Source organism: Elephantulus edwardii, unplaced genomic scaffold, assembly GCF_000299155.1.
Source record: "Elephantulus edwardii isolate Elephantulus edwardi_28Jun2011 unplaced genomic scaffold, EleEdw1.0 scaffold00286, whole genome shotgun sequence".
Classification (NCBI taxonomy): Eukaryota; Metazoa; Chordata; class Mammalia; order Macroscelidea; family Macroscelididae; genus Elephantulus; species Elephantulus edwardii.
Genome location: NW_006400036.1, coordinates 1,446,710 through 1,465,377, shown reverse-complemented (window position 1 = coordinate 1,465,377; position 18,668 = coordinate 1,446,710). Strand labels below are relative to the sequence as shown.

The window sequence follows — 18,668 nt, the reverse complement described above, 5'->3', positions numbered from 1 at the left end:
AGATTAGATGAGTCTCCTATGTGTCACAAGCCACAGTCCTGGCAATGCTAAAGTGCTCGCTATGCCTCTTCCAAGCTTCCCATTCCAGGATTTGGACCCGTAGGGAGTTTTGTCCCAATTATTGTTCTACTTCACCTCAGTTTTTAAAATTTGCATCTGTTCTGACTTTGCTTCATAGGTCATGACCAAATTGGTTTGAACTGGTTCAGAGTTCCGCTTTCTACAGTAGTCCTCACGTGGGAATTCCCTGGCAGCATTCCAATACCCATCCTCTCCTTTCCTCTAATCTAGCCCTTACTTTGTATTCTGCTCCAGCTGGGAGGCCACATGAACAAAGAAGGGAATGCAATTCCTCTTCTCCTAAATTGCTACATACAGAAGGTATTATTCTCTGGAACAGAGAAACATAGTAACTTAGTTTAGAGGTAGATCTGAGGACTTACTGCATGCAAGGCACACAAAAAAGAATAGATGAGATAAAAATCAAAACCAACGGTTCCCAGGAATGAGAAGGAAGGGAGAGAGGAATAAAACGTAATAAATATATAATGGTTCAGTGAAGGGAAATAGCTAATAAAGGGTTGATTAGAAATTATAATTAATTTATTCTATTACTCAATTATACTTAATGTTATGGAATAAAATGTATATGAATGATTGAGTGAAAGCCCAATAGATTGTAAACATTTAAAAAATTAGTTAACAAACCAAAACCCAAATCAAATTATCCCTAAGGCAATTTCTTTCTTTTTCATTATTATTATATAGTAATGTTATATAAATACCATGATATTCCATCTCCAAATACTTTAGTATACAGCTCAAAAAATAATATTCTCTTATTAAATAATGATTTTAAAAATATTTTTCTTATGTCCAATTTATATAAGGATGGAGAAGGATGGGCAATCTCCTCCTGTATGATTACCTGCCTCTGAAAACCTGCTAGAGGGTCACCTAGGGGTCACTTCTGACTGATGGTACTCAACAACAATGTATATAAAGTTTTTCAGTTGTCAGAAAGTAAATCCACTGGTTCACGTCAATGAATAGTCAAGAAGGAGGAGGGTTTTAGGGGCAGCTAAGTGCCCATCTCATGCCCTCTTTTCTTGACTCTGTTTCCTCCATGCTGGCATCTCTCTCAGGCATGTCTTCACACAGTGGTCACAAGAACTCTGGGTTTACATTACACTTACAAGTAGCAAACTGTCAAGTTCAAAATCTTGGGGTGGGCATCCTCTTTTCTCTCTTATACCCACATCTAAAGTGTGCTTCTCAAGACTTTAGTTTCGAAATGTATCCAGGATTCCACTACTTCTTGCCAGCTCTACCATGGTCCTAATCAGGCTCAGCTCTCTCTCATGTTACACCAATAGCTTCTTACCATTCTCCGGTCTGTTGTCTTTTTCAAGGTAAGGTAAGTTATGCCATTTCTAAGGCTCAAGGGTGAAGTTTCCACAAGGTTAAAAGATTTTACGTGATCTCTCTCTGCCATCTCCACTTTCTTAGCTCTGATTTTTAACTACTCACTTCCTCCAGCCATACTTGTTTTGTCTGCAGTGTTCTTTCCCCAGATGCCCTTATGGCTCACCCAGTTCCTTCAAATCCTTGAAATGAGGTCTACCTTGAGTATCCTACTTAAAATTGGTTGAGAAGTGGCACTAAAGCTTGCCATGGGCAGAGTATTCCAATCAGCAAGTGCAAAGGGCCTGTGGTGGACAATCACCAGGCCAGGATGTTGTGAGCTTGAGCGGTAGTAAAGGAGGTTGAAAGGGTAGGTAGCAGGTTCATATTAGTTACTGGATAGGAGAGAGACATTTGGATTTTTGTTCTAAGGGCAGTGGGAAAATCTTTGGTAGACAGCTGAGTACTGGGGGGCAAGACTTGAAGCTGGAGAGGAAATATCCTATAATAAGCCAAGAGAGATGACAGTGGTGGCTTGAAAGAGGGTGGTGTCAATGGAAGGATTAAGGAATTAGCACATTCTGGATGTTTTTTAAAAGCAGAACCAATGGGAAGATTGAATATGTGTGTATAGTGGGGAGGGTGGACTAGAGAGGAATCAAGTATAACTCTGAGGTTCTTGGCTTGAGCACCTGTGTGAATGAATGACAACTTCTATGAAGATGTAGTTTAAGGGCATCAGAGTTAAGGATGTAGAGCGAAAAGTCTTTGCTTCATCAGAAAATGTGAAATTATACATCCTGTCTAGAGACAATAGCAATTAGACAGTTGAATGTACAGGCCTGCAGCTCAAGGCGAGATGGGAGCCACCCTCCCTAAATCCTTTTTTCCTTCTCTCCCTAACCTGGGGGAGATACACCTGCAAGCAGATTCGTCCAAGACAAACAATTCTATACCCTCAACCAGGTTGGGTATCAGGGGACAGGGGATTCTTTACCCTCAACCAAGTTGGGTATCAGGGGACAGGGGATGTAATTACTACTGACAGTTGGTGAGAGCTTCCTCTATCACCATCACGACCCCCATTTGTGATGCCCACTGAGGACTTACAGAAGAACGCGTGGATAGAGGGCAAGTACACTGACCCTGCTTATTTTTTTTTCCCCTTTTATGTCAGCGTGGAATGATGGTAGAATCCGGGCCTTCGCCCCAGAGACAGGCCGGCTGATATATGTCATCAACAATGCTCACAGGATCGGAGTGACAGCCATCGCTACCACCAGTGACTGTAAAAGGGTCATCAGTGGTGGTGGGGAAGGGGAGGTACTGTTCCTAACAGCCAACTCTTTCTAAATATAGCCCTTGATTTAGAGCAGCTGCCTCACAGGAAGCCATCAAGTTGATTTTTTAAATGTATACCTACCTGTGCTAGGACTCTAGGAGTCAGGTGGGACCAAACAGGTTTGATCCAATTCTAAAACACATCATAAGCTAAAATACAAATAAACAGAAATATATGTGTTCACAGAAAGTACAGGTGTGAAATGAGTTAGGAATCCTAAAGAAGGGCTTTCCCTTTGCTGGGTTCACACCTGATAGCCTGACAAATGCTGGGGAGGGATGGAGGCAAGAAGCACTGTTACTGCCACATATGTTGCTATTTCATTATTTGTTTTGCAAATTAAGCTTCAAAGGGGTTTTTTGCTCTCCAAAGAAACTTCCATGAATTTAGGTAGTCCGTTAACCAGGTGGTAATAAGGTAATTGCAAGATCTAAATGCCAAGGTGACCTTTTGCCATTGTTGTTGGTTTTTGTTATTGGCTTGTGTTTTGGGGGATTTTTTGGGGGGATTATTATTTTGTGTTGCCAGTGTTTTGAAATAATTGTTGATTTTCCCTAAGGACCATAATTACATAAATTGTCTTTTTCTTTTAAGACAGTTGGTATTTTTTTAATTAACTCTTTAATACAGCCAGGTGCTTTTATCACTATTTTGTCACTTTGGGGAGCCTGAGACCTTTCAAACCAGATGGCTTATCTGAACATCCTCTGCCTCCTTTCTTATCTCAAAGCCTCCCCTTTCTCTATCCAGGAAGTCTGTCTGCCTGCATGTTTTTCTTAGCTGCACATCCCACCCCCTTCTTTTCTCTGCACTGCCTCAGGGAGAGAAGGAAGACACTGCGTCCTGACCTGACAAGCCCATTCTAGCCTTTAGAAAACAAAACTTAGCGACTAGAAGTGTGAGTTCTGGAGTCCCACTGCCTGGACACGGATTTCTGTTCCAGTGCAGGTGGGTGATCTTGGACACAGTCTTTAACCTCTTTCTTGTCTGAGTTGTGTAATGCTGTTTGAACACAAACTCCACAAGCAGCAGGTTTTAAAAATCAGGTCTTTGTTATCTCACATTCCTAGAGGATTACCATCTTAGAGTCTTGGGCGTGTTGATCTCTTCCTTGTAATCGGTGGTGTTCCCTGATTTCTCGGGATGCCTTGGTTCATAGGCAATCCTCAAATGGCATCTGCTTATCCCCAGTCTGTCTATTCTGCTTTTGTGACTCAGACACACTGTTGTTGTTGTTTTGTTGTTGTTATGCGCTGTCAAGTCATCTTGTGACTCACAGTGACCCTATGTACAACAGCCCTAAACCCTTCTCTATCCTTTGCCAATCTTGTTGTCTCTGACACACCTACCCTCATTGCTCCAGTCACTGAATCAATCCATTTCATCAAGGGTCTTCCTCTTCTGCACTGTCCCTCCACCCTCCCAAGCATGATGTCTCTCTCCAAGGACTGGTCCCTTCTTGCAACATGTCCAAAATATGTCATTCCAAGCTTCAGAATCCTTGCCTCCAAGGAGTCACCCTCTCTAAAACCAATCTCTCTATTCTCCCAGCAGTCCATGGTATATTCAATACTCTTCTCCAGACATACTAGTATGATGAAAGGCCAGAAAAGAACACACAATTTAGCCCATAATAAATACTTCTTTGTGCTTCCATTTCCTCATATATAAAGTGAAGGTAGTATTACTCTTATTTATGAGATATTTTACTCTATGCAAAGACTGTGTGGATCACAACAAATTGTGGTTAACCTTAACAAGAATGGGAATCCCAGAACAACTTGATTGTGCTCCTGGGAAACCTACACTCAGACCAGGAAGCAGTCCTCAGAACAGAGCAAGAAAGCACTGCATGGCTCAAAATCAGGAAAGGAGTGTATCAGGAATGCATTCTGTCTCCATATCTTTTCTATCTATATGCAGAACACATCATTTGGGAGGCTGGACTTTATGAGGAGGAATGCGGCATCAGAATTGGAGGAAAACACAACCTTGCTTGCCGAAAATGAGGAGGACTTGAAGTATTTGCTGCAGAAGGTCAAGGACTGTATTCTTCAATATGGACTGAAGCTCAACATAAAAAAAAACATTCTCACCTCTGAGCCAATTAGTAGCACTATAATAGATGAAAAAGAGACTGAAATTGTTAACAATTTTAGCTTGCTTATTCCACAAACAACACCCTTGGCACCAGCAGTGAGGAAATAAATTTTTAAAAAAATTGCATTGTGTCTATGTGTCATCCGGGACCTCTCCAGAGTGCTAAAGAGCAATAATGTCAGTCTGGAGACTAAGGTGAGCCTGATACAGGCAATGGTCTTCACAATTACTTGTTATGCATCAGAGAGCTGGACCATGACCAAGGATGACAAAAGAAGAATTGATAGCTTTGAGCTGTGGTGCTGGAAGAAAATATTGAACATTCCATGGACCAACAAGAGAACAATAGGTCTATCTTGGAGAGGGTAAAACCATGTTGCTCCTTGGAGGTAAGGATTTTGAAGCTCCACCTCACATACTTTGGGCGTGTGACCAGAGGGACCAGTCCTTGAAGAAGAGTATCATACTTGGAATGGTAGAAGGACAGTGCAGGAGACGAACACCTTGCATGAAGTGGATTGACACAATATCTGGGGTAATAGAATGGGTGTGTTGGAGACACTGAACCTGACTCAGAATAGGGCAGGTTCAGAGCTGTTGTGCATACTGTTGCTATGAGTTGAAGGAGACTCAACAGCACATAACCACAACAATTTGTACTCGAGGAGCTCTGATGGCTGATTTGCAAGAAGTTGCAATGGCAAACTTATTGTTGTGTATTGTAGAGTTGGAACCAATCCTAGCTGATCCTCTGGTGGGTTTTCAGAGACAGTTAATCACACGGGAGGATATTGCCCATCCTTCTCCTGTAAAGCAGCTGGTGGCCTCAAACCGCGTGCCTTTGGGATTGCAGTGCAGTTTCTTGCCACTATGCTAACAATGTTCCCCTGGTCAACCTAAAGGTGCACATTTCTAATTCAACAGCTGCTCTTAAAAGAAGGATGGACAATACACAGCACATAACAATTTGTGTTGAGGGAGAAGACTATGACAGGAGGCTTCCATAAAGATTGCTGTTGTTGTGTTGTGTACCACTGAATCAGAACCAACCCATAGCTGACCCTTCAGTGAGTTTTCAGAAGCAGTTACTCATGTGGGAAAAGATTGTCCATCTTTCTCCCCCAGACAGGTAGTGGACTTGAACCACGTGATTTTGCGATTGCAGTGCCACCAAAACTCCATCTTGTTACTGTGCCACCAGAACTCTGTCCATAAAGATTAGAACCTTGGAAATCCTAAGGGACAGTTGTACTCTGTCCTGTAGGACCACACTATTTGGTGGAATCAATTCAAGGGCAATGGTTTTGGTACTTTGTAGTAAGTCTTCAAAATCAGGTGTTTATACTTAGAGCACACCTCAGTCAAGGTTAGCCTCATTCCAGGTGTTCACAGATACAGGCCTACCACTAGACCACCCCTGCTCTCTGCCTGCCCTTGTCCAACGGCTTTACTTCCTTGACCCGTCAGCATCCTCTCTGGCTCCCTCATCCATCTGGATCAGCTATTTTTCTAAGGTCCCCACTGGGCTTGGATCGTCTACATGTCTGAACCCAGTCTGATGAGAACCGCTGCAGAGGAAATGCTACAAATTCACTGACTTTGGCAACACTCAGCTCCTCTTCCCATTCCCGTCAGCTGTTATTACAGACCTTCCCTATCTATGAAGTCTTTATATTTTGAGTGCTAGTGACCAAGGAAGTTGCCAGCAGGTGAGCACTGCTCTGAATGCATGCTCACTCATGATGATCTAGTTGGTTCTAGCTCCATTGGATTTCTGAGGCTGTAAATTGTAAGGGAGAATACTGACCACCTTCTTCCCATGGTGGTGGTGTTTGTTATGCCATCAAGTCAACTGAAACTCATAGTGACTCTATGCACAGTAGATCTGAACCCTACTCTATCCTGAGTCAATCTCACTGCCTCCAACACACCTACCTCCATTACTCCGGTTACTGTATCAAACCATCTCATCCAGAATCTCCCTCTCCTGCATTGTCCCTCCACCCTTCCAGGCATGATGGTCTTCTTCAAGGACTAGTCCCTCATAGCAGCTGGGGACACAGCCTTTTGGTTATTAGTGTAATTCCTTCCATCAGTAAATGGTCATTGCCAGGGTATGCTTGCTTGCAGGTATCCCATCATGTTTCCCAAGTGAGCCCAGACCTCCCTACAATTCACAACTAAAAGGTAATCCACCACTTGCCTGTCAGTTTGCTGTACTGTGGTGGCTAGATTCTAGATGTCAGGCTGAGGTGCTAGTAACGAGTTAAGCCACTCATATTTGAAATACCAGCAAGGTCACTCATGGTGGACAGGCTTCAGTAGAGCTTCCACACTAAGACAGATTAAGGAGCAGTACTGGCCATCCGCTTTTGAAATAACAGGGCCTTAAAAATAACCTTGGAACAGGGTTGAATATTATGCTGGAAGATTAGTCCCTCAGACTGGAAGATGCTCGAAATGCAACTCGAGAAGGGTTGCCTCCTTAAGGTAGAGCTTATCTTAGTGACTCTGATGGAGTAAAACTTTCACCCTATGAAGGATCTTCACCTGCTGATGTTGCAAGACTCAAAATGATATGAAATGGCCACAGACGTCCTTTAATAACTTGTAACCTACAATACACAAAGAAAGAATCTAAGATAATTGGAAATTATAAAAAAATGAAATACAATGCATAAATTTAAATGTCTTAGCTTTAAGTGAGCTGTGAGGGACTGGTATTGGCCATTTTAATTAAGAAGATCATACGATCTATTTGTCAGAAATGACAAATTGCAGAGGAATGGAGTTGCATTCATTATCAGAAATAACATTTCAAGATTTATCCCCAAAACAATGTCAGTGATAGATTAATATCCACATGCATACAAGGGAGACCTGTTAATACAACCCTTATTCAAATATATATGCAAAAGAACTAAAGCCAATGATAAAGAAACGAAGGATTTCTTCAGACTTCTGCAATCTGAAACTGATTAGACATACAATTAGGATGATTGTTGTTATGTGCCATGGAGTCACCTGCAATTCATAGCGACCCTATGCATAACAGCGCTAAACCCTGCTCTATCCTGTGCCAATATTATTGTCTCTGACACATCTACACCAATTATTCCAGTCACTGAATCAATCCATCTCATCAAGGGTCTTCCTCTCTTGTGTTGTCCCTCCACCCTCCCAAGCATGATGTCCCTCTCCAAGGACTGGTCCCTCCTTGCAACATGCCCAAAGTAAGTTCAGACGAAGCTTCAGAATCCTTGACTCCAAGGAGCATTCTGGCTTCATCCTCTCCAGGGTGAACCTGTTTGTTCTCCTAACAGTCTATGGTATATTCAGCGCTCTTCTCCAGCACCACAGCTCAAAAGCATCGATTCTCTATCATCCCTAGTCATTGTCCATCTCTCTGACGCATAGTATGCAATTGCGAAGACTATGCCTTGATCAGGCAAGGACTGGTTCAGCATCCTTGCCTCCAAGGAGCAGCCTGGTCTTAATCTCTCTAGGAAGAACTTTTTTGTTCTCCTAGCCGTCCATAGTATATATAGCACCACAGCTCAAAGGCATCTATTCTTCTATCATCCCTAGTCATTGTCCAGCTCTCTGATGCATAGCAAGTAATTGCGAAGACTATGGTCTGGATCAGGTGCAATTAGGGTACATTAATAATAATTGTTGCCTAGAACGCAATAATTAGAAACAGAGAACTAGTAGTTGGAAAATATTACTTTAGTGACAAATGAAGATAGACATGATAGAATTTTTTACAGTCAGTGATTTATTAATTATAAGTACTGTTTTAAAAGCAGTACTCTATATATAGTACATATATCTATATGGATGTCACCTGATGGAATACACATGAATCAAATTGACTCTCAATACAACTCATTGCACTTGGGTTAGAATTGGTTCAAAGTTGATTCTCCAGCAGACTTCTGAGACTCCCATGGAAGAAATTTCCCATCTTTCTCTAGATGAGCTGCTGTTATATTTGGACCGTCAGCGAGGTGAAGCCTTGGGACAGCAGCACAATTCTTCATGGGTGATGCTTCTAGGACTCAAATTGCCACCACCTGTGCAAAAAGATGGTAGAGATGTGCAGTATCTATCAGCAGCCTAAGCCATTTAGAGCCAATTCTGGAACACACCATCAATTACACTACTCATATGCAAGTTCAAATTGAGGCTGAAGACAATTAAAGTAAGGCTAGGAGAGCAAAAATATGACCTTGAGTGTATCCCACCTGAATTTAAAAAGCCCTCTCAAGTAGATTTGATGTACTGAACACTAATGACCAAAGACCAGTTAGGTTGTGGAATGGAATCAAGGATTTCATCCAGGAAGGAAGCAAAAGGTCATTAAAAATATATGAAAGAAAGACTAAAATGGATGTCAGAAGAAACTCTGAAACTTGCCTTTTAATGTAGAAAAGTTCAACAAAATGTAAAAGTGATGGGGTAAGACAGCTGAACAGAAGATTTCAACGGGCAGCTGGAGAAGATAAAGCCAAGTATTATAAAGACATGTGCAAAGAGCTGGCATTAGAAAACCAAAAGAGGGGGAGCTCTGGTGGCCTAGTGGCAAGAAGCTGCACTGCAATCCCAGAGGAACACGGTTCGAATCCACCAGATGCTCTGCCGGAGAAGGAGGCGCAATATCCTCCTGTACCAGTCAGATCTGATTTGACGGTACACGCACACAAAATAATAAAAAAAAAAAAAATTTAAAAAAAAAAAAAAGAAAACCAAAAGAGAAGAACACGCTCAGTATTTCTTAAGCTGAATGAGCCAAAGAACAAATTCAAGGCTTGAGTTGCAAAACCAAAGGATTCTACTGGTATACTATTCAAAACATCAAATGCAGAAAGCATCAAAAGGAGAAGATGGAAGGAATACACAGAGTCACTGTACCAAAAATATTTGGTCAAAACAGAATCATTTCAAGGAAGTAGCATATGATAAGTAACCAGTGATACTGAAGGAAGAAGCCCAAGCTGCGCTGAAGGCATTGGCAAAAAAATAAGGCCCCAGGAATTGATGGGATACCAATGGAGCTGTTTCAGTGAACAGCTACAGCCATAACACTCACTAGTCTATGCCAAGAAATTTGGAAAACAGATACCTGGCCAAGAAGGGTTAATATCTGTTCCCATTCCAAAAACTGTGATCCAACAGAATGTGGAAATTACTGTAGCCAGGCTACTCCCTAAATGTAGTCACCAAGAGAAGGTCTCCAGGGCTCTCCTTACACTTGGTCTCTTCCTCTTGTAAGTAAGAAGAGCAGAACAGGAGCTCAGGCTCTTCAATGGAAGAAAAGAAATTTATTAGACAAAGTGCTTTGTAAAAAGAGACACAGGGGGACAAGTCAATGCTACTCAGAACCACTCCAGCAAAGGAGGAACACTTTTAAAGATTATATAGGCGGGGAAAGGAGTGTCGCAGACCGGGATGTGAGCGGTCTCGACACCGACCCAGGGATGTGGTGAAGATGTCAGGTGGGAACGGATTTGGCGGGACAGACAACACAACACCAGAGAGAGATTGTGATGCTGCCAACTTTACTGAGTATAGATGAACCTTTTATACAATCCTTCTTGTCACTATGCCAGATACATGACATTTACTTTGAAAAAGCTAACATTTGCTGTTGTAAGAAACAGCTGACGCAAACAGATCAGTAAGCTATTAATAAAGGATAACATCATAAACATGCGGTTTTACAAGATACATTTCAACAAGACGCTAGACGTGTGGTTACTAATGTGGCCACTGGAATGTACCAACTTTCCCATTTATTAGAATTACTAATTGTTCTTTTCCTCCTCACGGTAACATTTATTCTTAATTCTTGCTCTTGTAACCAGTCCAAAGCTTTATACAAAGGCACATTAGAATCATTATCTAGATGACGTACAAGCATAGCAAAGGGTGTGTTATCTGATTCATTTACAGAAATATTTCTTAATATATTTTCAATGAAGTATTCAATGCTCTGAATTCTTTCAACTAGATTTGGTTGCCCCCCATTTCCAGGAACATCCAGCCTTTCTTCTAAGTAATGATTACTCAAAGTGCTCTCTGACTTTCCAGGACTTTCTGGAATTGCAGGAACACTTGAGGAAGAAAAGCAAAACAGACAGAAAAAATAACTAAACATAATAAACCCCGTTCCCCAGAATACTTTATAACCCTGACTCAGCCCTGGAGTTTGAGTGAGACATCTCCACAAATATCCGGGCTTCAGCTCAACCTTTGCCTTCATCATAGGATCCATTGTTGCAGTCATGATCATGTTGGAGGACCCTAGCAGCCTGTAGTCACGCATCGCTTGTCACACTGATGCCGCAGACCGTGCAGCTGGCAAGGCAGGTGTGGCAAAGGAGATCATATTTAATCATGAAGAGAAGCGTGAACAGATGAATATGGTGACCAAGTTACATGCACGATTCAGGACATTTCAGAAATACACATGTGTGTGGCTTTAAAGATGTCCATCGCCTGGTGAAGCTCTTGGTCATCATGGAATATGCCCTTTAAAGATGACTACTTTCTAGAAGGTTACACAGGAGTATCTTTCATGGTCCCTTGTTGTTGTTGTTGTTATGTGACATTGAGCAGAAAGCAACTTAGAGCTGAGCCTTGAAAAGATTTTCAAGATGGATAAATTTCATGGGAAATGCTTATCTTTCTCCCACAGAGCAGATGACTTGAACCATTTGCCTTTGGGTTGGCAGTGCAACTCCTTACTGCTAGGCACCCAGAGGTACTTAGGTTACTCATTCAGGGTATGTTCTTGGGCCTTTTATTTAGCTGAATGCTGACCTGGCTGGTCTGAACTGACTCAAGGTAAAATAATTCAGCACATCCTGTAAAGAGAGAAAGGAGATGGGGAAAATAAGAAATGCTGTGATTTAAAACAATCCTAGCGGTAAACCAATTAAGTTTAAAATAGTTAAAGTTTTTCCTTCTTTTTTACATTTGTTTCCATTCCAAAAAAAAGTGATCCAACAGAATGTGAAAATTATCAAACAACGACATTAATATCACATGGAAGTATAATCTTGCTGAAGCTTATTAAAAATGACTGGAGCAGTACATGGGCAGAGAATGGCCAGAAATTCAAGCTGGACTCCGAAGCAGCTGTGGCATGAGAGATATCAGTGTTGATGTCAGATGGATCTTTTTTTTTTTTTTTTTTAGATGGATCTTGACTGAAACCAGCAAGAGATTTACATACTTTTTAGAAAGGCTAAAAATCACTGGTCATATACTGTCCTTCTCTGGAGGCAGGCCCCTTCTGATAACATACTCAAAGGATGTGAGATGAAGTCTTACCATCCTGGCCTCCAAGAAACACTCTGATTACACATCTTTTACAATAAGTGTGTTTTTCTTTTCAAAGAACTGATAGAAGGATTAGCACTTGGATTCCACTTACCACTGCACAGAAGAAAGAGGGATGGTCTCCCCACCCTAAGATTTGCAGTTTTGGAAACTCGATGGAGAGTTGCCATGAGTCAGAATGGACTTGATATCTGGCTTCATTTAAGTCTAGTCTATTGCTGCTTGTCTTTCTTTGTCTTCAGCTAGGAATTGGTCCAGAGGAAAGTGTTTGCTTTCTAGGGCTCCAGATTGACCGGCAGAGAATAAGTGGTTCCACACACACAAAGCTTTGGTTTTTTTTTAAATTTTATTAATTTTAATGAACATTTACAGAGATTTTGGATTTCCATTCATTCATTGTTGCACTTTTTTCTTTACCTGCCTCCCCCCAGTTCGCTCCTCTCTTTGAAAAGCCAAAGATAAACTTCTTTGTTAAAAACAGAGGTAGTGGGGAGCTCTGGTGGCCTAGTGGCGAAGAGCTGCAACTACAATCCCAGAGGCGCACGGTTCGAATCCACCAGATGCTCTGCCGGGGAAGGAGGGACAATCTCCTGTACCAGTCAGATCTGATCTGACGGTACATTCACACACACACACACACACACACACACACACACACACACACACTAATTAAAAAAACAGAGGTAGCATGAGAACAGCAGGGGTGGCTTGCTGCTCTGGCGACAGAGAGGCTAAGCTGATGCTAGCCTGTTTCTTCTCAAAGTATCTCAAGGACTTAAAAAAGGTTTAAGGTAGAAATAATATCATGTTTATTTAAGATTCTGGAAATATGGGAATTATTATTTTTATAAGGTGCCGCTGAGTTGAGTGCATCTCATTGAGACCCTATAAATGATAAATCTGAATCCTGTCCTGTCCTGTGCCAAACTTGCAATCTCTGACATACTCAAGCCCATTACAGGAGTCACTCTGACTGTGTCAGTCCACCTGGTTGAAGGTCTTCCTTTCCTTCCTTGTCCCTCTATCTTTCTAACCATGATGTCCTTCTTGATGGAATAGCTTCTCCTAACAACATGCACGAAGCATGTGAGATGAAGCTTTGTCATCCTTGCTTCCAAGGATCAATTTTACTTCACCTTCTCCAAGACATATCTGTTTGTTCTTTTGGCATTCCATGGGATATTCAATTCTCTCCCCAAACACCACGACTCAAAGGCATCAATTTTTCTTCTGTCATCCTTATTCATTGTCCACATCTCTGATGCATAGCAAGTGATTAAAAGGCCATGGTCTGAATCAGGTGCACCTTAGTCTGCAAACTAACATCATTGCTCCTCAGTAATTTGGAGAGCTCCCTGACTGCAGACTTTCCCAGCATAATATGTATCCTAATTTGTTGACTGCTGGTGACAAGAATATCTATTGTGGATCCAAGTTAAGATGTAATCGTTGACAGTTTCAGTCTTTTCTCCATCTATCATGATGTTGCCTATTGGTCCAGTGATAAGGATTTTTGTTTCCTTGCTTGAGAAGCAGTTCATATCAAAGGCAGCAAGTGTTTCAAGTTCTTTTCACTTTCAGCAAGCAGAGCTGTGTCATCTGCACACCTAAGGTTATTGGTAATTCTTCCTCCAATCCTGATACTACATTCCTCTTCACAGAGCCCAGCTTCTGGAATAATTTGCTCAGCATACAGATTCAATAGGTATGAAGAGAGACTACAACCCTGGCACATACCTTTCTTAGTTTTAAACCATGTAGGGTTCCCTTGCTCTGTTCACAGAACAGTTTCTTGATCTAGGTATAAGTTTTGCATGAACACAATTAACTATTCTGGGATTTCCATTTTTCTCAATGTTAGCCATAACTTATTATGATCCACATTTTCAAATGCTTTTGCATAGTCAATAATGCAGAAATAGACATTCTTCTGGTATTCCCTCTTCTCAATCAGGATCCATCTGACATCAAAAATAATATTCCTAGTTCCACATCTACTACATCCAGCTTATCTATGTACTATTCTAGACATCTTTGCATGATCCTCAACAATATTTTGCTTATATGTGATATTAATGATGTTGTTTGATAATTTCCACATTCTGTTGGATCACCTTTCTTGGGTATAGGAACAAATATGGATCTCTTCCAGTCAGTCAGCCAGACAGTTGCCCTCTAAAATTTGCTGGCATAGACTGGTGAACACATGCAGGGAGGGCTGCATCTGTCATTTGAAACATGTCAATCAATATCTCATCAATTCCTGGGCCCTTATTTTTTGCCAATGCCTTCAGAGCAGCTTCTACTTCTTCCTTCCTTATCATTGGCTCTTGATCATATGATATTCCCTGAAATCTATCAGTATCTGCCAGATCTTTTTTGGTACAGCAATTCTGTGCATTCTTTCCTTATTTTTTTTTTCAGTTACTTAAAGAAGTGCCATTTTTAATTTAACTTTCTGACTTTGTGCTTGTGTCTTTAGTACGTTGACAACAATCTTCTGCACCTTAATAAGGAAAGCGCACTTGATCCTGTCATGGACACTCTTAGCATACACGGAACCACCATAAAACTCTGCTGACAAGTTTTTTGTTTTTGACAACTTCATGAGAACTGTAGGTCTCACAGCATGCAGCCCTCTTAGTTGGCCCGGGCACACACACATATGCAGATTTTGGTGCTTTCCCAACCTTCTTGGTATAAAGGTAAACACTTTTATTACCCAGGGGTTTATGACAGCCGAGTTTTGTTAGGGCTATGTTGAAGGAAAGCCTGCAATGATAGGTCAGACACTGGACTGTTTTGAATGCCTCTACTGCATCGCCGGAAGAGGAATAAACTTTCCTTCTTCTTTTGATACCTCCTGGAACATTCAGAATTTTGTCCATAGTATCTTTCAGTATTGCAATTCAAGGCTCAAATTTGTTTTTTAGTCCTTTTCAGCTTGAAAAATGCTGAGTGAGTTCTTCCATTTTTAATCTCCATTAGGTCTCTTCACATTATAATAGTTTGTCTTTTCTAGCTGCCTTTTTAAATCTTCTGCTTAGCTCTTTTACTTCAGTATCTCTTCCCTTTGTTCTGACTTCTCTACGTTCTAGTGTAATTTTTAGGATTTCTTCTGCCATCCCTTTGGATTTTTCTTTCTCCTCTGTCTTTGTAGTGACTTCTTGCTGTCTTCATAAGTGATATCCTTGACATCATCCCACAACTCGTCTAGTCTTCCATCACTGGTGTTCAAGGCTTCAAAACTATTCTTAAGGTGATTTTGAAATTCAGGTGGGATCTACTCAAGATCATATTTTATTTCTCATGGAATTGTTTTCCTTTTCTTCATTCTCAATTTGAACTTTCACATGAGTAATTTATGGTCTGATCCACAATTGGCACCTGGCCTGGTTTTGGCTGCTGTTTTCAATTTTTTCCAACAATTTATTCCACAGATGTAGCTAGTCTGATTCCTAGGCCATCCATCTGGAGAGATCCATGTGTAAAGTTGGCATTTTTGGGGTTTTTTTCAAAGGTGTATATCCCATGGACTGCCAAAAGAACTAACAAACACGTCTTAGAGAAAGTGAAACCAGAGAGCTCCTAAGAGTCAAGGATGGCAAAGCCTCATCTCACATACTTTGGGTATGTTGCAAGGACAGGCTATTCCATCATACTTTAAAAGATGGAGAGTCAGAGAAAGAGAGGATTACCCTCAATGAGATGGATTGATTGGTACAGTGACTGTGGCAATGGATTCAAGTGTGTCAGGGATGAGAAAGATGACATAGGATAGGATAGGCTTCAGATTTGTTGTTGATAGAATCACTGAGTTGATCTTGACTAGGCTATACCTAAGAAGCTCTGGTGCCCCAGTGGTGAGGAACTGCATTGCTGAGCCAAAGGTACACAGTTCGAATCCACCAGGAGCTCCACGGTAGATAGATGAACAGTCTCCTCCTGTAAGATTTATTACCTCTGAAAACCTGCTGGAGGGTCCACTTTGAGTCTGTTCCTACCAGAAGACATACAACAAGAAGGCGTACACCAACTGTGGGCAGGTCTGTTTCTGTGATCCAGGGTGTGAGTCTTATCTTCCTTAACCTTTAAACACAAAATGGTCTCCCATTGTTTGGTTTAAGATCACAATGAAGTTCATTAGAAAAAATGGAGGTTTAGCTGTTCTTGGGCGCCTACCAGTCCTTAATCTGTCTCATTAACACTAATTTTAGGAGTTCATGGGGCGTGCACACAGTTAAGTACTCAATCACTAGCTCTGGTGGCATTGTCCACAGGGACCCAAAGTTGCCTCACTTCTCTGGTGGTTTGAACCCATCAGAAGCTTTGCAGGGGAGAGATGGACAGTCTTCTCCTGTGTGACTTATAGCCTCAGAAACCCAATCAACGGTCAGCTATTGGTTCCAATTCAGCAACAATGGGCAGTTCACACCTACCTAGTGGCACCTTGGAATACAGACCTAGCAATTTTCTTCCAAAAGGTCAGTCTTGGGAATGTCATTAGAGTTCTCCCCTCTGTACTCACACGGCTACCGTGAGTCAGAATCAGCTCAAAGGCAACTGGCACCAATCATGAAATTAGTTTTTTTTCTAGTGTTCACCTGACCACTCTATTTTCATTACTTTTTGTTCTTCTTGCTTTTCATAAACCCAACATATTCATTAAAGAAGATACAAGCATTTATTTTGCTTTCTGGTGTAGTTGTGTCAGAGCTTTTATCCAGTCAAAGGCTTACTATTGCATTCTAAATAACTTTTCCCATTACTTATCTTTCTTTTATGGTTAGCATGTGATACTGACCTCTTTGAAGTATTTTATGTTGTATTCCTATGAATTTAATTTCAGAAAAATAAAGAGATGTTAAGAAGTAACTTTTAGAAAGTGGATATTGAGTTTGATTAGGTTGAGAAGTGGGCTTAAACTATTACAATTGAGAAGTTGGTGTGGTAGGTCAAAACAAGAGAGGAAGGCTGTGGAGAAGATGGATTGTCCCAGTGCCTGTGGCAATGAGGTCACGTGTGTTGGAGATGGTAAAGTTGGCTCAGGATAAAGGAAGGTTCAGAGCCATTGTTCATAGTGTAGCTGAGTTGTAGTGGACTCTAACACATAACAATAGTAACTTCTCACTTACTTTATGGAGTACAGTTATCTCATTATCTGACAGTTATTTTATGCATTAACTCAGCAGCCTCACAGCTCAAACTTGCTGTGTGCTGGAAAGAGAAGAAAGAAAGAGGTTATCAGGGAGGGTATTTCTTAAGAGGTACATGTGAATTTAATGACATCCCACAGTGAGCTGACTGGGGCCAATAGCCTTTGTTTCTGTGTGGCCAGTGGGACCAGGCTTCCTGCTCCCTGGCAAGAACCCCCATGCAGTGACTTTCCAGACTGGAGGGGAGCTCAGGCTCGCTCCCAGATGTGCCTGAAGTGCTTGCAGGGGTGAGGGAACTGTGGAGGTTGGGAATGAAGCTCTCTTCAGGGGAGGAGGAAGATGAAGGGGCTAAGCCTACAGCCCTCCAGCCCGGCTTTATTCAGTTTTGTCTCCTCCAAGCTTCCTTCTCTACAGAGGAATGGCCAACCCATTCTTCAACTTGTCCCCTGAGCTCTCAGTGGGTTGCTGCTCTGTGGGGAGCTGCACTGGTAACCCAAAGGTCCTATCTCCCAGGCAGTAGGAATTCACCACCTACTTCTCAGGAACAAGATTGGAAATTTTGTCTCATGTGATTTACAGCCTATGAAAATCCACTGGAAGGTCAGCTATGAATGAGTTCCAACTCAAAATCAAGGATTGCTTTTCAGAGACAGGCAGCTTTGGTAATGAAGTCCACAGCGAGTTGCTCTGTGAAGGCAGTACTTTTCTGGAGGGTCAGATCTACCGTTGGTTCCTTGGAAGAAAGACTGGTAATGTCTGCCTGTTGGGAAATGTTGCTATATGTCATCAAGTAGACCCACACCACATAGTGACTCTGTGGACAACCTTGCTCTATCTTGCACCATTCTTACGATCTCTGACATACTCAAGCCCATTGTTAGAGTCACTGTATCGTGATTTATAAACTTAGAAACACAATGAAGGGTTTCTGTTGTTACCTCATGAAGAGTTTTTGTTGATACCCAAAAACCACAGCTCTGCCATCTTGGAGACAGGGTTGGAACATACGAAGGAGAAGATTTAATATATATTTGTATGTAGGAAGGACTTCTTGTGGCCTACTGGTTAGGAGTTGTTCTCAAAAGCGGGAGATTCTAATCCACCAACTGCTCCACAAGAGAAAGATGTGCAAGTCTCCTCCTGCTCGAATTAGACCATAGCTTCTTGTTCTAAACAGAGGTTTATCATGAGGACTATGAAGTGTTCTGAGTTTCTCCTTCTTAGCCTCTGAAAACTTGCTGGAGGGTCAGCTATGAGTCAATTCTAACTTGACAGCATACAACAAGTATATAGGAGCTTCCTAAATATACAGGAAGAGA

The 18,668-nt window shown here is 41.6% G+C and overlaps 1 protein-coding gene across 1 annotated transcript in view; it reads left to right on the top strand.

Moving 5' to 3' along the window:
* Nucleotides 1–18,668, top strand: part of WDR16 (WD repeat domain 16) — a 64,987-nt gene that overhangs the window by 29,819 nt on the left and 16,500 nt on the right. The window contains exon 10 of the mRNA XM_006900520.1: nucleotides 2,582–2,727. Within this exon, the coding sequence (XP_006900582.1) occupies nucleotides 2,582–2,727 (146 nt within the window). The remainder of the gene's footprint in view (nucleotides 1–2,581; nucleotides 2,728–18,668) is intronic.